The sequence below is a fragment of the Rhinoraja longicauda genome, chromosome 6, assembly GCF_053455715.1.
Source record: "Rhinoraja longicauda isolate Sanriku21f chromosome 6, sRhiLon1.1, whole genome shotgun sequence".
Taxonomy (NCBI): Eukaryota; Metazoa; Chordata; class Chondrichthyes; order Rajiformes; family Arhynchobatidae; genus Rhinoraja; species Rhinoraja longicauda.
Window position 1 is genome coordinate 37,881,394 of NC_135958.1, and position 17,042 is coordinate 37,898,435.

The 17,042-nt window shown below is 46.3% G+C and overlaps 1 protein-coding gene across 1 annotated transcript in view; it reads left to right on the forward strand.

The window, feature by feature from the left end:
- LOC144594714 (polycystin-1-like protein 2) overlaps positions 1-17,042 on the forward strand; it is a 97,481-nt gene that overhangs the window by 44,290 nt on the left and 36,149 nt on the right. The window contains exons 13-17 of the mRNA XM_078401556.1: positions 896-1,126; positions 2,758-2,859; positions 5,554-5,732; positions 5,919-6,065; positions 14,661-14,860. Of these exons, the coding sequence (XP_078257682.1) occupies positions 896-1,126; positions 2,758-2,859; positions 5,554-5,732; positions 5,919-6,065; positions 14,661-14,860 (859 nt within the window). The remainder of the gene's footprint in view (positions 1-895; positions 1,127-2,757; positions 2,860-5,553; positions 5,733-5,918; positions 6,066-14,660; positions 14,861-17,042) is intronic.

Below are 17,042 nucleotides of genomic sequence, written 5' to 3' on the forward strand. Positions count from 1 at the left end.
TCTTTGTTTGTAAACCAGCATCGGCAGTTCCTCGTGTTTTCACTTATGCTTCTTTACCTTGCGATTTACTCACGTTTCCTTTGGACTCTCTCTGGCGTCCTTCCTGTAGTTTGCTGACCAGAACTGTAAATGTGCTCTAACTAATTTTTAAACCATTGTTTCATGTTCCTTTTTGCTTGCAAATGTGTGCCTTCCTCACCCCCTTTTCTACCCTCACAGATTTGTGGAGATGCCTTGAAAATCCTTTGTTCCCTACAACTTCTCAATATATTCCTATTACCATGTATTCCTTAGCTTGATTGCCTTCCTTAATTACATTACTTCACACTTTACTGGATGGGATGACATTTGCCACTTCTCTGATGAGCTAACTGGTCAAATTATGTTTTCTAGCAGCCTAGAACTCCCTTCCTCACGATGAACTATACTGCCAATTTAATATCATCCACAAACTTCCTAATTAGAGTCAATCAAGTCCAAACCATTTATACATTCTATGGAAAGCCTTCTCCTAGTTCACCTTTTATGGGTACCCATCATAATTCGCCCATTTACGGATGTTGGCATTCCATCACCAACTGGGCCATTCTCATTTACCGTTCACCATTCATCGCATTTCCAAGCCTACTTTAAAGCCATTCCCTTCAGCTCACTCCTCTCCCTTAGAACTGTGCTCTAATGGGGATCTGTTTATGAGATAGTCCTCATTAATGGGTTAGGACTGAGTGAGACATTATTCACCATCGGACCAATGACAGAAAATTCAGAATGGTGTATTTCACGTAGTTGTTGAATTTGCCACTCGGGGTTTGTTTGAGAAATTTCTACTGCTCTTCGTCTTTCATATTGAACATAGAATAAATGGTTCACATTCGAATTGATTTCATCCCTGCAGGTGGGCCCAAGGACAAACCCAGAAAGGATCCAGTGCCTTTGCAATCACTTCAGTTTATTTGCTACCTCTTTCATTGTTTTGCCCAATACAGTGGATATCACAGAAACAGTAGAATTGTTTTCCAAGGTCAAAAACAACTCTGTGGTGGTCTCATTACTGGCTGCAGTAGTTGGATTGTACATCCTCCTGGTCATATGGGCTCGGGCAAAGGACAGACAGGATTTAGTGAAGGTAAGGAAATTGTCCAGAAGGTGTTGTAACTCCAACACCCTGTATGTTATTTACAACTGAGCTGAAGTGAAAAATTACAATTGCAAAACATCTTCATGAACTTGTACCGACATTTTTCAAAATACATTGAATTCAAATAATATGAGAAAGCTGAAGGACTTAAATGGAAGAGATGTCATATTGTTGAAAAAATGCAAATGTTAAATTTCATATTAAGTTGGCATTGCAGAATAGTTTGATGTTAACAGGAATTAAACATCATATTACAAACATAGACATAGAAACCTAGAAAATGGGTGCGGGAGGAGGCCATTTGGCCCTGCGAGCCAGCACCGCCATTCATTGTGATCAAGGCTAATCATCTACAATCAGTAATACAAGCCTGCCTTCTCCTCATAACCCTTGATTCCACTAGCCCCTAGCGCTCTCTCTAATTCTCTTTTAAATTCATCCAGTGAATTGGCCTCTACGGCCTAATCTGACTCCAACTATATTGATCTGAACGTGAATATTTACAAATCAGAACAATTTTGTACAAGAACGTAACATTGAACAGAATCTTGGATAGAAGACCTGTGCTTCATTTGGTGGTTACATTCTAGTGTCCTGTTCAGTTCCCCCAAGGCATGCAAGAACTATGATTATATGGGATGGATTCTACCTTGCGTTGAACATTTGGAAATTCTTATTGACTTGTTACCTTGAACTTGCCTTGTTCATGCCTATTGTTCCTTTCAATCACCTGATGGATCTTGTTCTTGGTTCACCTGGTGCAGGATCCAAGAGCAGATTCATCAAAACATAAGTGCTGGGGAAATTCAGCAATGATCCTCCCTGCAGACTATATGAGGAATCCTGTCGTGGAAGGGATCAGCCATGATCACAATGAATGGTGGAGCTGGCTCAAAGGCCCGAATGGCCTCCTCCTGCACCTATTTTCTATGTTTCTTTGTTTTTAATGAAACTAGGCATTTCCCAACAGAACTCAGTCATTAGGACTTCTGCATTTGAACAGCAGATAAGAAACTATCAGACACTAGTTAAGGTGAAAACATGGAAAAGTCCAAATCTCTGATGTGCCAACACTTATTTGATATCAAGGCTGAGGTAAAAAAATAATCTTTGAAGATTTGTAAACCACCACTAATTTTTATAAATCTTCAATGGTGATGCTAATGTCTAAAAGTGCGACATTTCTCTTTCTACTAACTAAACTTCTGAAAAATGTATTACTTAATTCTTTATGAGCCGGAGTTCATTTCAATGTGCCTTTCCAGTACTGCACACCAGAATTGAGCTGAGTGTCACTGAAACTTCTGAGCTTCCAGAAGTTCCCACATTTCCTTCATTTCCCTTTTAGTGATGTTTTGCACATTCATTTTCTCAGGGAGACGTGTACGGGCAAGGTATTACAATTTTAATGAATATGGGTCATCGATGAACTCGTATCTTAATTATAGTGATAAGAAATGGTCCTGAACAATAATCCTGCAGAATTAATGCTCCTGCAGAATCTTAAAATAAATTGCTGCATAAAAAGGTATAATTTTATCTCTGTGAATCTACACCTCAACGTTGAAGTTCGGAAACATTCAATAGCCTTTCCTTCATTTTTTGTTTCTTCCATAAAGGTGAAAAAAACTCTTCTTGCAGATAATGACCCATTTGCCAAATACTTTTACTTGGTGAAAGTCTTCACTGGGCATCGAAGAGGAGCAGGAACTACATCTAAGGTTGGGAAAAATATTTCAAATGGTGTGAAAATAAAACTAAATTGAAATGTTAAAATAGCATTGTTCCAAAAAAACTACAAATATAGAAAGGATAAAGTCATTAAGAGTTGCAGGTAAGAACAGGAGAATAATATATTTTTCATAAATTACAATTATTAGTGTGATCAGATGAAGTTTTTAATTACTGTCCGGATATTGTTATGGGAAATAAGATTACACTTATTGACCATCTTCACCTGCCCCAGAAAGTGATTGTAGCCTTACTATTGAATTACTCATATCATATCATATCATATATATACAGCGCGGAAACAGGCCTTTTCGGCCCACCAAGTCCGCGCCGCCCAGCGATTCCCGCACATTAACACTATTAACACTATCCTACACCCACTAGGGACAATTTTTACATTTACCCAGCCAATTTACCTACATACCTGTACGTCTTTGGAGTGTGGGAGGAAACCGAAGAGCTTGGAGAAAACCCACGCAGGTCACGGGGAGAACGTACAAACTCCTTACAGTGCAGCACCCGTAGTCAGGATCGAACCTGAGTCTCCGGCGCTGCATTCGCTGTAAAGCAGCAACTCTACCGCTGCGCTACCGTGCCACCCTGCTGTTCATTCATCAAATTCTTTGATTCTGACCAAGTGACAATAAGATACCAGCAATGCATAACCTTGATGGAATAACCTTTAAAGGGGATTGTGTTCCATAATATTGCTGATCTTGACAATTGTGTCTTAGAAATGCTATTAGAAAGTTTGTTGAGTCACTCCAGTGCATTTTGTATTTATTGAAAGGTGGGGAATCTACTGTGTTAATAACAGTATTAAGACTAAATTGGATCTTTTGCCCTGGTTTGGGTCCAGCTTCTCCAGTGTTCACTTTTTTGTGTGTTTCACTTGCACATCTTACTCCTGGCCCGAGCAGACTGACTTCTCTTCCCCACACTCTTTGGCTCCACACTTGATGTAGGTAACTTGGAGAGACTGGAAGAAATGTAAGGGCCCTCCACACAAATGTTAAGATGCACCTCAACTCAAGCCATTCTGATTTGGTGCGTTGGGAAGTGCGTTTGCAAAACAGATGCTGAAAAAAATCTGTCAAGCCACAGGCATTAGTCTGAGAGGGAGGGAAAATTAGAGAATGGTAAGATCCAACGATGTTGACTTTGATAACATTTAGTGGGAAAACTTTACAGATTGAAATGTAGTTGATGGGAATATGACTTAAACAAGGTCACAGATGGATGTGTGCAATAACATTCAGTAGTGCTTGAAGAAGATTAGAGATATCGGGGAAAAACCCCCAAGATTAAGTGAAGTTTAACATCCAGTGGCCTCAAAGATAGGAGTTTCACCATCAACATAGGCAGTTATTCCTCTGCTCCAGCTAGCCTCTCCTGCGGAGTTCCACAAGGCTCCATCCTAGGCCCCATTCTCTTCTCTCTATACATGCTCCCCCTTGGCCAAATTATTCAAAGGCACGGCATTTCTTTCCACTGCTATGCCGATGACACTCAGCTTTACCTCCCCCTGAAACCCAACAACCAATCAAATTTAAACAGCCTCTTACACTGCCTTGAGGACATAAAATGTTGGATGGCACAGAACTTCCTCCAATTAAACGAGAGCAAGTCTGAGGTCATCCTATTCGGCCCCCCCGACTCCATCAAATCGATAACAGGCAGTCTTGGAAGCCTATCCTGCCTAGTCAAACCGCATGTCAAAAACCTCGACGTGATATTTGACTCTGCATTAAAATTTGACAAGCAAGTCAACGCTGTGGTAAAAGCCAGCTTCTTCCAACTTCGAACCATAGCTAAAATCAAACCATTCCTCCAATTCGACGACACTGAAAAAATCATTCACGCTTTCATTTCCTCCCGCCTAGACTACTGCAACTCCCTATACACTGGAATCAGTCAATCTTCCCTGTCCCGCCTGCAACTGGTCCAAAATGCCGCAGCGAGACTCCTGACGGGTACCCGTAAAAGGGACCACATCACGCCGATTCTGGCCTCTCTCCACTGGCTCCCTGTTCGGTACAGAATCAACTTCAAGCTCCTCCTATTCACATATAAAGCCCTAAATGGACATTCCCCTCCCCCACATCAAAAATCTTCTAACCCACCTCTCTAACTCCAGGTCCCTCAGGTCGGCCGACTTGGGGCTACTCACTATCCCGCGGTCTAGGCTCAAGCTCAGGGGTGACTGCGCTTTTGCGGTTGCAGCTCCTAGACTGTGGAACAGCATCCCTCTCCCCATCAGAACTGCCCCCTCCATCGACTCCTTTAAGTCCATGCTCAAAACCTATTTCTACTCCCTAGCGTTTGAGGCTCATTGAGGAGACGCTGTGAACTGTTTTGTATGTGCTGTTATGTTTGCGTGCTACTGTATGTTTCATTTTTTTCCTTCGTACCTAATCAGATGTACAGCACTTTGGTCAACGTGGGTTGTTTTTAAATGTGCTTTACAAATATAATTGACTTGGCTTGACTTGACTTAATTGCCCAGATTACATAATTGTTCTTCTGACAACATTGCTACATTAATTGTTTGCATGGCCTTGTCACCAAATTCAAACAATCCTATCTGAATATCATCTGAACTTTAAGACCCACATGTAAAGTCAGCCTTTGCTGAGTCAACAGATGGGGATTGAGTAGTAATAAATATTTTTATACTTTCACAGGTAGTAATAACACTGTATGGTTCAGCCGGCATCAGTGACTCCCATCATTTATTTGACCCAAAGAAACCAGTATTTCAGCAAAGTTCAGAAGACGAATTCGTTCTTGCTACCCCCTTCCCACTGGGAGACCTCTCCAGCATCAGACTGTGGCATAACAATTCAGGATCCAGCCCATCCTGGTAAGTCCCATTCATTGAAACTTGCTTTAGTGCTTTCACTATCCCGAAGAGCACACGTTTCACATATGATCAATGCCTATTGACAGCATTTAATCTGACAAAGCATAACTTGCAAAATAACTCTAGAATGTAGAATAAACTCTAAGTCTCCAGAATGTGCTGCTTTTAACATCTCTGTAATTACAGGTACATTAATCATGTCATTGTACAAGATCCAGAAACAGGGCAGCAATGGCTCTTCTTCTGCAATTGCTGGTTGGCGGCTGACTTTGGAGAGTTTGTTCTTGACAAAGTTTTCCCTATTGCTTCCGAGGCAGAAATGAAAGACTTCCGGTAAACTTCTCTATGAATAATTGGGCTCATTTTATTCTTTATTCCGTTTATTTTGTTTACTCTGTTGTAACAGTGGCAATATATGAGAGTTTGAGACTGTTGCCCAGTAATAATGAATGTGATTCACCTCATACTTGTGAGCAAATAACATTTGATTTCAACTAGAGTAGTTTTGACAGGTTATTTTTCATTAATGAAGTGCATGAAATCTCAGCATGAAATGTTAAATATTTAGCTGTTAAATTTAAATCAACCAATATTCTGATGCCTATTCCCCATCCTGAACTAAATCCTGTTTACCCTCCATCCCAATCATCATTGGTCTACAATGATACTTCCAATTTTGAAATTTCATGTTGAATTCCTGCAGGATTTAGACTTTTGCTCTCTTCATAAATTCCTCCAGCCCTTTAAATTCCATAATCTCTCCTGAGGAAATTTGACAAGAGTGTAGAAGTTGATATCTCCCTGTGTTCAAGACAACATTTTGCTTTTCCTGGTTAAATCGCAAGTCCGGACCAGAAACTATTCATGACTTCCCATTCCCAAATACTGATAAACTGTTTTCCACATGGGATGCACCAATAACAAAGCCACTTCTCGTCTTGCTTAGGATGATTGCTGGAAAAATTAGGTCGAATGTTTGTCACAAGCGAACCAGCTCTCTTAGTAGCACCTGTTCAGCACTGCACGATGTAAAAGGGCCTTGGAGCTCAGATCCTAACTGAGTGTGGAAATTCCACACAGCCCGGTTCTAAGTTGATCACTTACTACCTTTACAAGAGGTACACCATCTCTTCTCACCCCAGCATCCCACCAAATTCCCCAGCTCTCTAACAAGATGGCAGCTTCGTTCCCTCATCCTTATGAGCCAGGCTGCACCCCGTTTACAAATCAAAGGCCCCGCCGTCTGATCACCTGGCAACCTTCCCACATCCACACAATGCAGAGGTGGTTGCTTTATCTAAACCCCCCCACACCACACACAGCTACCAGTTACCCTACATGAGCTCCACAATCACCAATTACAAAGCCTCACCCACCACCACTTAAACCCTCCAACTTCACCCACGATTAGCAATGACATGGCCCACCACCATCGATCAATGGTAGTGGGCCCTTCTGACCAACAACGACATTCCTCCCCAATGACCCTCAGAATCAGATCCTGTCTTACATGATATCCTTTGCATCAGGGCACGTAAGGAAGAGCAATTCCTTGTGTCAGGCTGATTCAGTAGTGTCAGGCTCAATGGTACTACATTTCCTCACAAACTCATCAGGAAAGCTGGCTCCGTCCTGGGCGTGGAGTTGGATTCATGGGAGGTGGTCTTGGAGGGGAGGATGCTCCTCAAACTGCAGAGCATCTTGGACCATACAGCTCACCCCCTCCATGACACACTGGTCAACCTGAGGAGCACCTTCAGCAACAGACTGGTTCCACCAAGATGCAGCACAGAACGCCACAGGAGATCCTTCTTCCCTGTGGCTATGAAACTGTACAACTCCTCCCCCTTCTGTCGTGGGGTAGACTGACTCCCCTCCCCAATCTTTGCACATCCCCAATCAATTCCACTCATCACTTTAATTTCATATATCATGTATCTTGTGTTTTATGACTGTTGGCAGATCAATTTTCCTCCTGGGATAAACAAAGTTATATTGTATCGTGTCGTAAGAAACCAATGACCAAGAATGGTTGGTATAAGACAATAACTGCAGATACTGGTACAAATGGAAGGTATTTATTCACAAAATGCTGGAGTAACTTAGCAGGTCAGGCAGCATCTCAGGAGAGAAGGAATGGGTAACGTTTTGGGTCAAGACCCTTCTTCAGACTGATATCAGGGGGGTGGGACAAAGGAAGGATATAGGTGGAGACAGGAAGATAGAGGGAGATCTGGGAAGGGGGAGGGGAAGAGAGGGACAGAGGAACTATCTAAAGTTGGAGAAGTCAATGTTCATACCACTGGGCTGCAAGCTGCCCAGGCGAAATATGAGGAGCTGTTCCTCCAATTTCCGGTGGGCCTCACTATGGCACTGGAGGAGGCCCATGACAGAAAGGTCAGACTGGGAATGGGAGGGGAAGTTGAAGTGCTCGGCCACCGGGAGACCAGTTTGGCCAACGCGGACCGAACGCAGGTGTTGAGCGAAGCGATCGCCGAGCCTGCGCTTGGTTTCGCCGATGTAAATATGTTGACATCTGGAGTAGCGGATGCAATAGATGAGGTTGGAGGAGGTGCAGGTGAACCTCTGTCTCACCTGGAAAGACTGTTTGGGTCTTTGGATGGAGTTGAGGGGGGAGGTAAAGGGACAGGTGTTGCATCTCTTGCGGTTGCAGGGGAAAGTTCCCGGGGATGGGGTGGTTTGGGTAGGAAGGGACGAGTGGACCAGGGAGTTACGGAGGGAACGGTCTCTGCGGAGACCCCTCCCCTCTCTGCGTTCCGGCGATTGCTTCTCCCACTTTAGATAGTTCCTCTGTCCCTCTCTTCCCCTCCCCCTTCCCAGATCTCCCTCTATCTTCCTGTCTCCACCTATATCCTTCCTTTGTCCCGCCCCCCTGACATCAGTCTGAAGAAGGGTCTCGACCCGAAACGTCACCCATTCCTTCTCTCCTGAGATGCTGCCTGACCTGCTGAGTTACTCCAGCATTTTGTGAAAGAATGGTTGGTGAGTCGCTGCACAGCAACTAATTAGTGCCCCCTGCTGGAAGTGAGGAATCTATTCCAATAATTCTGGCCTCAGAATTTCCATTTCCCCTTGTTCTCTGAAGTCACCTTATCTTCAACAGTCTCAGCTCCAACCTCCATCATTCCTCTGTGAATCCCTCATCTTTTACATCTTCATTTCAAATCCTTCTTAAAGTTCCTCTAGGATCAAGCTTTTAATATTTTTTTGTTACTGTCTTTTTCCCCAATATACCACTCTGATATGCCCTGGGTATCTCTCTACACAAAGGGTGCTCTATAAATCAAGGTCCTAAATCAGCTGGATCAAAGTTGTCTGCAGTTTAATGTGTGGCTATGTTTGAATTACTTCAAGTTCACTAGATATGGAACTATACTGAGTCTCATTTACTGCATTATCCTAAGCGTGCTTAGAAAGGCGTCCAGATTTCAGGTTCTCATTCCAACGTGGTTTTATCAAATATGTTTTCTATTCCTCAAAATCCTATCAATACCTTCTTAAAAGGACACTTCAGTTCAGAAGCACTGACAAAGTCATTTTACCGAGCCATCTCATTTAAAATCTGTGGAATTCTCTGCCTCAGAAGGCAGTGGAGGCCAATTCTCTGTATGCTTTCAAGATAGAGCTAGATAAAGCTCTTAAAGGTAGCAGAGTCAGGGGGTATGGGGAGAAGGCATTGAATGGCGGTGCTGGCTCGAAGGGCTGAATGGCCTACTCCTGCACCTATTGTCTATTGTCTAAAATGCTATGTAGTTTCAGACAGAAGAGAACTTTCCATTAATGTGATTAAACTGTCACAGAAAGGTGTGCCAAAGTAATGTAATGTGAGAGTACCAAAAATGTGCTTGTTGGAAGTACAGAGCAGAGTAATAGAAAAGAGTGGTTAACGCTCTGAGTTGCTAAACTTGCCTGATGAAATAGTAAACCATTTGGGAAGAAAGCCTCGCATCAGTAAGGCCTTTCATCATCTCTGGATGTCTGAAGGTGCTGTGCATTAGATTCATCTTTGTTCGAATGTGAGATTATTTAGAATGATAAATTATACCCTGATGGTTAAGTACTTCCAACCTTTTATGGAATATTTGCTCCCTATCATGTTTCTATTAATTTAGACGAGTCAATCCACAATAATAATCATAATGGTATGGCGAGTCCGGAAACTTGTTGGTTGTAGAAGAAGTTTATTGCAGCAGCAATATTCGAATACAAAGTTAAACAACAAGGTAAAGGACAACCATCAAAAACTCACTGTCTTCTTCGAAGACTTCTCCGAACTGAACATTTCGGGCGCCAAAAGCGCACATGACAACGCTGGCCAATCAGCGATGTCGCTCTCTGGACCAATCCCTACCGTCGCGCTCACACGTGACCTCGCTGGCCAATCTGAGGGTTCGACGACCCGGACCATTCTCTATGGTCGCTACATGACCCCCCCAGAACCCGAGGTACGGAACCTAGCAGGGAGCCGGATTTCGCGACCATAACGAGTAAGGAGAGGGGCAGCCTGAACCACAGGAGCAGGGGATTCCGGACTTGGAGGAACTGCCAGAACGGGGGGTCCTGGACTGAGCGGAACAGACGGAGGCCGGCCTCTCCTAGGGGTTTGGCCGACCAGGACTGGTTGATCCGGATCCAAGTGTGCAGGTTTGAGCCGGGACACCGAGACGAGCTCACTCCTGCCGCACATGTCTAAGGTGAAGGTAGCCGTTCCCTTACGCAAAACCCGGAACGGCCCTTGATAGACCCTCTGCAACGGGGCACGATGGGAATCTTTTCGCAGAAACACAAACTCACAGTCCTTCAGGGAAGGCGGTTCATGTACCATGGGACACCCATGACGTGAAGTCGGAACTGGAGCCAGGGAACCCACCCGTGCCCGGAGAGATGCTAAGACTGATGGGACTGGAGGCAGCTGGTCTGAGGGGTCCGGAAACAAATCCCCGGGTACTCGAAGTGTCAAGCCATATACTAGCTCCGCGGACGACGCACCGAGATCTTGCTTAGGAGCAGTCCGGATGCCCAGAAGAACCCAGGGGAGTTGGTCTACCCAGTCCGGGCCTTCAAGCCTTGCACTGAGGGACGCCTTAAGTTGACGGTGGGACCTTTCTACAAGTCCATTTGCCTGGGGGTGGTATGCAGTAGTGGGTTGTAACTTGGAACCGTACAGTTCTGTGAGCGCGGCCCAGAGGGACGAAGTGAACTGCAGCCCCCTGTCAGTGGTAATAACTGCCGGGACCCCGAAACGAGCTACCCAATGGAGGGCCAAAGTCCTGGCACAAGAGGCTGCCGAGATATCAGACAATGGAAAAGCCTCTGGCCACCGGTTGAACCGATCCACCACCGTGAGGAGGTGGGTGTAGCCCCGGGAGGAAGGCAAAGGCCCGACTAAATCCACGTGGATGTGGAAAAAACGAACTGCTGGGACCTCGAACTCCTGTACGGGGGGCTGGACATGGCGCTGGACTTTAGCGGTCTGACAGGGAACGCAGGAACGTGCCCAACCCGCTACCTGTTTCCGTAGGCCATGCCAGACAAACCGAGCTGCTACTAAAGCAGAGTTGGAGCGGATGGACGGGTGCGCCAGCCCGTGAATGGCATCAAAAACCCGGCGCTGAAGGGAGGGCGGTACTACCGGCCTGGGACGGGGAAGGGAAACATCACACCAGACCTTTGTGCCTTCCGACCCGCAGGCTACCTGAGCCAACTTCAATCCCGAAGTGGTGGACTGGTATGCCGAGGCGGTATCCGCTAGAAGCTGTGCCTCCGCAAGCTCCTGGGGATCCACCTCGCAGTCCACCGCCGAAATAGGGGAAAAAGCAGGTCTAGACAGGGCGTCAGCAACGGCATTAAGCTTACCCGCGACATGACGGACATCGGTGGTAAATTCGGAGATAGCAGTCAGGTGCCGCTGCTGGCGGGCCGACCATGGGTCAGACAATTTGAAAAATGCAAATGTTAATGGTTTGTGGTCCGTAAAGGCCACAAATGGGCGGCACTCAAGGAAATACCTGAAATGACGAACAGCTAAATAGAGGGCCAGAAGCTCTCGGTCAAATGCGCTATACTTCAGCTCAGCCGAATTTAGTTGCCGGCTGAAAAACGCCAAGGGCTGCCAACGGCCACCGACCTGCTGCTCCAAGACCCCGCCCACCGCCACATCAGAGACGTCAACCGTCAGGGCCGTGGGGGCGGAGGGGCTCGGGTGGACCAACATGGTGGCGTCTGCCAAGGCTGCCTTAGCTGCTGTAAAAGCCGACTCTGCGGCCGGGGACCATATCAACTCTACCGGTTTTCCCGCAAGGCACTGGAAGAGCGGGCGCATGACCCGCGCAGCTGCCGGAACGAACCTATGGTAGAAGTTAACCATACCTACGAACTCCTGTAGTCCTTTTACTGTGGTGGGCCTGGGAAATGCCCGGATAGCCTCCACCTTCTCGGGCAAAGGGGAGGCGCCGGCAGGGGTAATTCTGTGCCCTAATAAATCAAGAGAAGGGAGGCCGAATTGACACTTGGAGGGTTGGATAATGAGCCCGTGGTCTTGGAGCCGCTGGAACACAGTCCGCAAGTGGACCTGGTGTTCCTGCACTGAGGGGCTGGCGACCAGGATGTCGTCTAAATAAATAAACAAAAAGGGTAAACCCCGACCCACACGGTCCATCAGTCGTTGGAAAGCCTGTGCCGCGTTCTTTAAACCGAAAGGCATACGCAACCATTCGAACAACCCGAACGGAGTAATCGTGGCAGTTTTCTGTATGTCCTCCGGCCGCACCGGAATCTGGTGGTATCCTCGCACCAAATCGATTTTGGAGAACACCACCACTCCTTCCAGCCCAGACGAAAAGTCCTGTAGGTGCGGTATGGGGTAGCGATCAGCCGTGGTGACAGCATTGAGACGCCGATAATCGCCACATGGTCTCCACCCCCCAGATGCCTTGGAGACCATATGCAACGGCGAGGCCCACGGGCTGTCGGACTGACGGACAATGCCCATTTCCTCCATCTTCCTAAATTCCGCCCGTGCCACCACCAGTTTGTCTGGTGGTAGTCTCCTGGCCCGAGCGAAAACGGGAGGGCCCTCGGTGCGGATGTGATGGACCACGCCGTGCTTGGCCGAAGGCGTGTCAAAACGTTGGATGAGCAGCTCTGGAAACTCCGCCAGGATCTCAGCATACGAGTCAGGGGCCGCGACGACGGCCTGGACAGTAGGGCTGGGCGGGGAGGCGATTGTCGGAGCGACGGGCTCCTCGCCGGCGGAGGGTCGGAGGTCGTTACCGCGGACATCAGGGACCAGTGAAAAAGCCCAGAGAAAATCTGCGCCTAGGATCGCTTGTCTGACGTCTGCTATGATGAATGGCCATTCGTACGTGCGGAGGCCTAACACAAGGGACATCTTCCGTATACCGAAAGTGCGAATGGGGCTGCCATTAACCGCGATGAGGGTGGGACCTGTCTTACCCGTTCTGGTTTCGAGGTCGGTCGGCGGCACTATACTGACGATGGCTCCCGTGTCCACCAAAAATTCTGTGTCCGTGAATCGATCGTGGACGTAGAGGCGTCGGTTCTGGCCAATCGCAACTGCCCCTATGTACGATCGGCCGAGGAATTTCCCGCGAAGGTACAAGGTGAGCGGCAGTTGCGGGATTCTCTACCCCATCATAGGTGATAATAGCACCAGCCGCGCTTGTGCGGATCTTTTTGGCGGGCTTTCGGAGAACTGGCGGGAGACGCGGCGCCATCTTGATGTCGCTGTGGCGTGGCCACCGATGTCGAGACCTTGTTGATCGAACCGCTTGCCTTCGATTTAGCCGCTATGAGCGCGTCCGCTTTCTCTGCAAATGCTTCGGGGTCCTTAAAAGAACAATCTGTGAGCAGCAGTCGGACATCCTCGGGAAGCTTCTCTCGGAATGCCTGTTCGAACATGAGGCAATCCGTATGCTCACCGGCTAGCATCATCATCTCGGCCATGAGAACGGACGGCCGTCGATCTCCGAGGTCCGGTAGGTGCAGAAGTTTTTCAGCGCAATCATGCCTATTAAACCCGAAGGTTCGCAGTAACAATTTCTTCATTGCCTCGTACTTGCTTTCCGCAGGCGGATTAACGATGAACCGCATCACGCGTGTGGTCGTCTCCGGTGATAGAGCGCTGACGAGATAGTAATACTTCGTCGAGTCGGCCGATATGTTCTTTATATGAAATTGGGCTTCGGTGTGGACAAACCAAGATTGTGGTGAATGTGTCCAAAACAACGGAAGGTGAACGCTTACCGCGCTTAACTCCGGTGTGCCAGGCGCGGCATTCAACAACGAGGCGTCGTGTTCCTGCATAGTCGGTGATCGTCCAGATCACGTCGGGGTCACCAATATGGCGAGTCCGGAAACTTGTTGGTTGTAGAAGAAGTTTATTGCAGCAGCAATATTCGAATACAAAGTTAAACAACAAGGTAAAGGACAACCATCAAAAACTCACTGTCTTCTTCGAAGACTTCTCCGAACTGAACATTTCGGGCGCCAAAAGCGCACATGACAACGCTGGCCAATCAGCGATGTCGCTTTCTGGACCAATCCCTACGGTCGCGCTCACACGTGACCTTGCTGGCCAATCTGAGGGTTCGACGACCCGGACCATTCTCTATGGTCGCTACAATGGCAACTTTATAATGGAATCTAGAAATGAATTTGAATTGTGGTTTAATATTCAATTCACGATGTTTCCATTTTTTGTTTTCCACGGGAGAATGTTATTAACTGCAAACTTGTGGCCCATAAATCACCTGCTGACATTATGCCATGATTCACATGTTCTTTGCTCCATTATTAACGTGCATCAATTGCTTGTTCAATATTTATTCAGGACGGATGTTCTCAAAGAATTGATTAATCACGTTGATTGAATTTGACATGTTGCAGCAACTTGTTCTTCATGAAGACAGCTGAAAGCTTCACGGATCAACATATCTGGTTTTCTGTGATTGCTCGTCCCCCAAGGAGTTCCTTCACCAGAGTCCAGCGAGTTTCCTGCTGCCTCTCCCTCCTGCTCTGCACGATGCTGACCAACATCATGTTCTGGAACACAGCTGCCAATGGAGATGGCCAGAACGAGGAACTAGGTACATGTTAATGATACAAAATGAAAATTTAAAAAAAAAGGAAAATGCACAATAGACTGACCAAAGGTTAACCTATCCTAGTCTTTCATATATTTATCAACTATATATACACGATATAATGTATATATACACGCACACTGAACTTTTTATTCTCGTATTGTTATATTGTTGACAGTGTACTGTGTTTACATATTCTGTTGTGCTGCTGCAAGTAAGGATGTCATTGTTCGATCTGGGACGTATGACAATAAAACCCTCTTGACTTTTGACTCTCAAACTAACTTCACATTTCCAGTTGGCTCTGGTTTAGATTTAGATTTAGAGATGCAGTGCGGAAACAGGCCCTTCGGCCCACCAAGTCCGCGCCGCCCAGCGATCCCCGCACATTAACACTATCCTACACACACACTAGGGACAATGTTTACATTTACCCAGTCAATTACTCTGCAAATGGAAAGGCAGAAGGGAAAATCGGAAGTGTCGGTATTACAGTATAGCAAAGGGGATTACAGAGGCATGAGGCGGGAGCTGGCCAAAATTGATTGGAAGGAGGCCCTAGCAGGGAAGACGGTAGAACAGCAATGGCAGGTATTCCTGGGAATAATGCAGAGGTTGCAGGATCAATTTATTCCAAAGAGGTGGAAAGACTCTAAGGGGAGTAAGAGACACCTGTGGCTGACAAAGGAAGTCAGGGACAGCATAAAAATTAAGGAGAGGAAGTATAACATAGCAAAGAAGAGTGGGAAGACAGAGGATTGGGACTCTTTTAAAGAGCAACAAAAGTTAACTAAAAAGGCAATACGAGGAGAAAAGATGAGGTACGAGGGTAAACTAGCCAATAATATAAAGGAGGATAGCAAAAGTTTTTTTAGGTACGTGAAGAGGAAAAAAATAGTCAAGGCAAATGTGGGTCCCTTGAAGACAGAAGCAGGGCAATTTATTATGGGGAACAAAGAAATGGCAGACGAGTTAAACCGTTACTTTGGATCTGTCTTCACTGAGGAAGATACACACAATCTCCCAAATGTTCTAGGGGCTGGAGAACCTAGGGTGATGGAGGAACTGAAGGAAATCCACATTAGGCAGGAAATGGTTTTGGGTAGACTGATGGGACTGAAGGCTGATAAATCCCCAGGGCCTGATGGTCTGCATCCCAGAGTACTTAAGGAGGTGGCTCTAGAAATAGTGGAAGCATTGGAGATCATTTTTCAATGTTCTATAGATTCAGGATCAGTTCCTGTGGATTGGAGAATAGCAAATGTTATCCCACTTTTTAAGAAAGGAGGGAGAGAGAAAACGGGTAATTATAGACCAGTTAGTCTGACATCAGTGGTGGGGAAAATGCTGGAGTCAATTATAAAAGACGAAATTGCTGAGCATTTGGATAGCAGTAACGGGATCGTTCCGAGTCAGCATGGATTTACGAAGGGGAAATCATGCTTGACAAATCTACTGGAATTTTTTGAGGATGTAACTAGGAAAATTGACAAGGGAGAGTCAGTGGATGTGGTGTACCTCGACTTTCAGAAAGCCTTCGACAAGGTCCCACATAGGAGATTAGTGGGCAAAATTAGGGCACATGGTATTGGGGGTAGGGTACTGACATGGATAGAAAATTGGTTAACAGACAGAAAGCAAAGAGTGGGGATAAATGGGTCCCTTTCGGAATGGCAGGCAGTGACCAGTGGGGTACCGCAAGGTTCGGTGCTGGGACCCCAGCTATTTACGATATACATTAATGACTTAGACGAAGGGATTAAAAGTACCATTAGCAAATTTGCAGATGATACTAAGTTGGGGGGTAGTGTGAATTGTGAGGAAGATGCAATAAGGCTGCAGGGTGACCTGGACAGGTTGTGTGAGTGGGCGGATACATGGCAGATGCAGTTTAATGTAGATAAGTGTGAGGTTATTCACTTTGGAAGTAAGAATAGAAAGGCAGATTATTATCTGAATGGTGTCAAGTTAGGAGGAGGGGGAGTTCAACGAGATCTGGGTGTCCTAGTGCATCAGTCAATGAAAGGAAGCATGCAGGTTCAGCAGGCAGTGAAGAAAGCCAATGGAATGTTGGCCTTCGTAACAAGAGGAGTTGAGTATAGGAGCAAAGAGGTCCTTCTACAGTTGTACCGGGCCCTGGTGAGACCGCACCTGGAGTACTGTGTGCAGTTTTGGTCTCCAAATT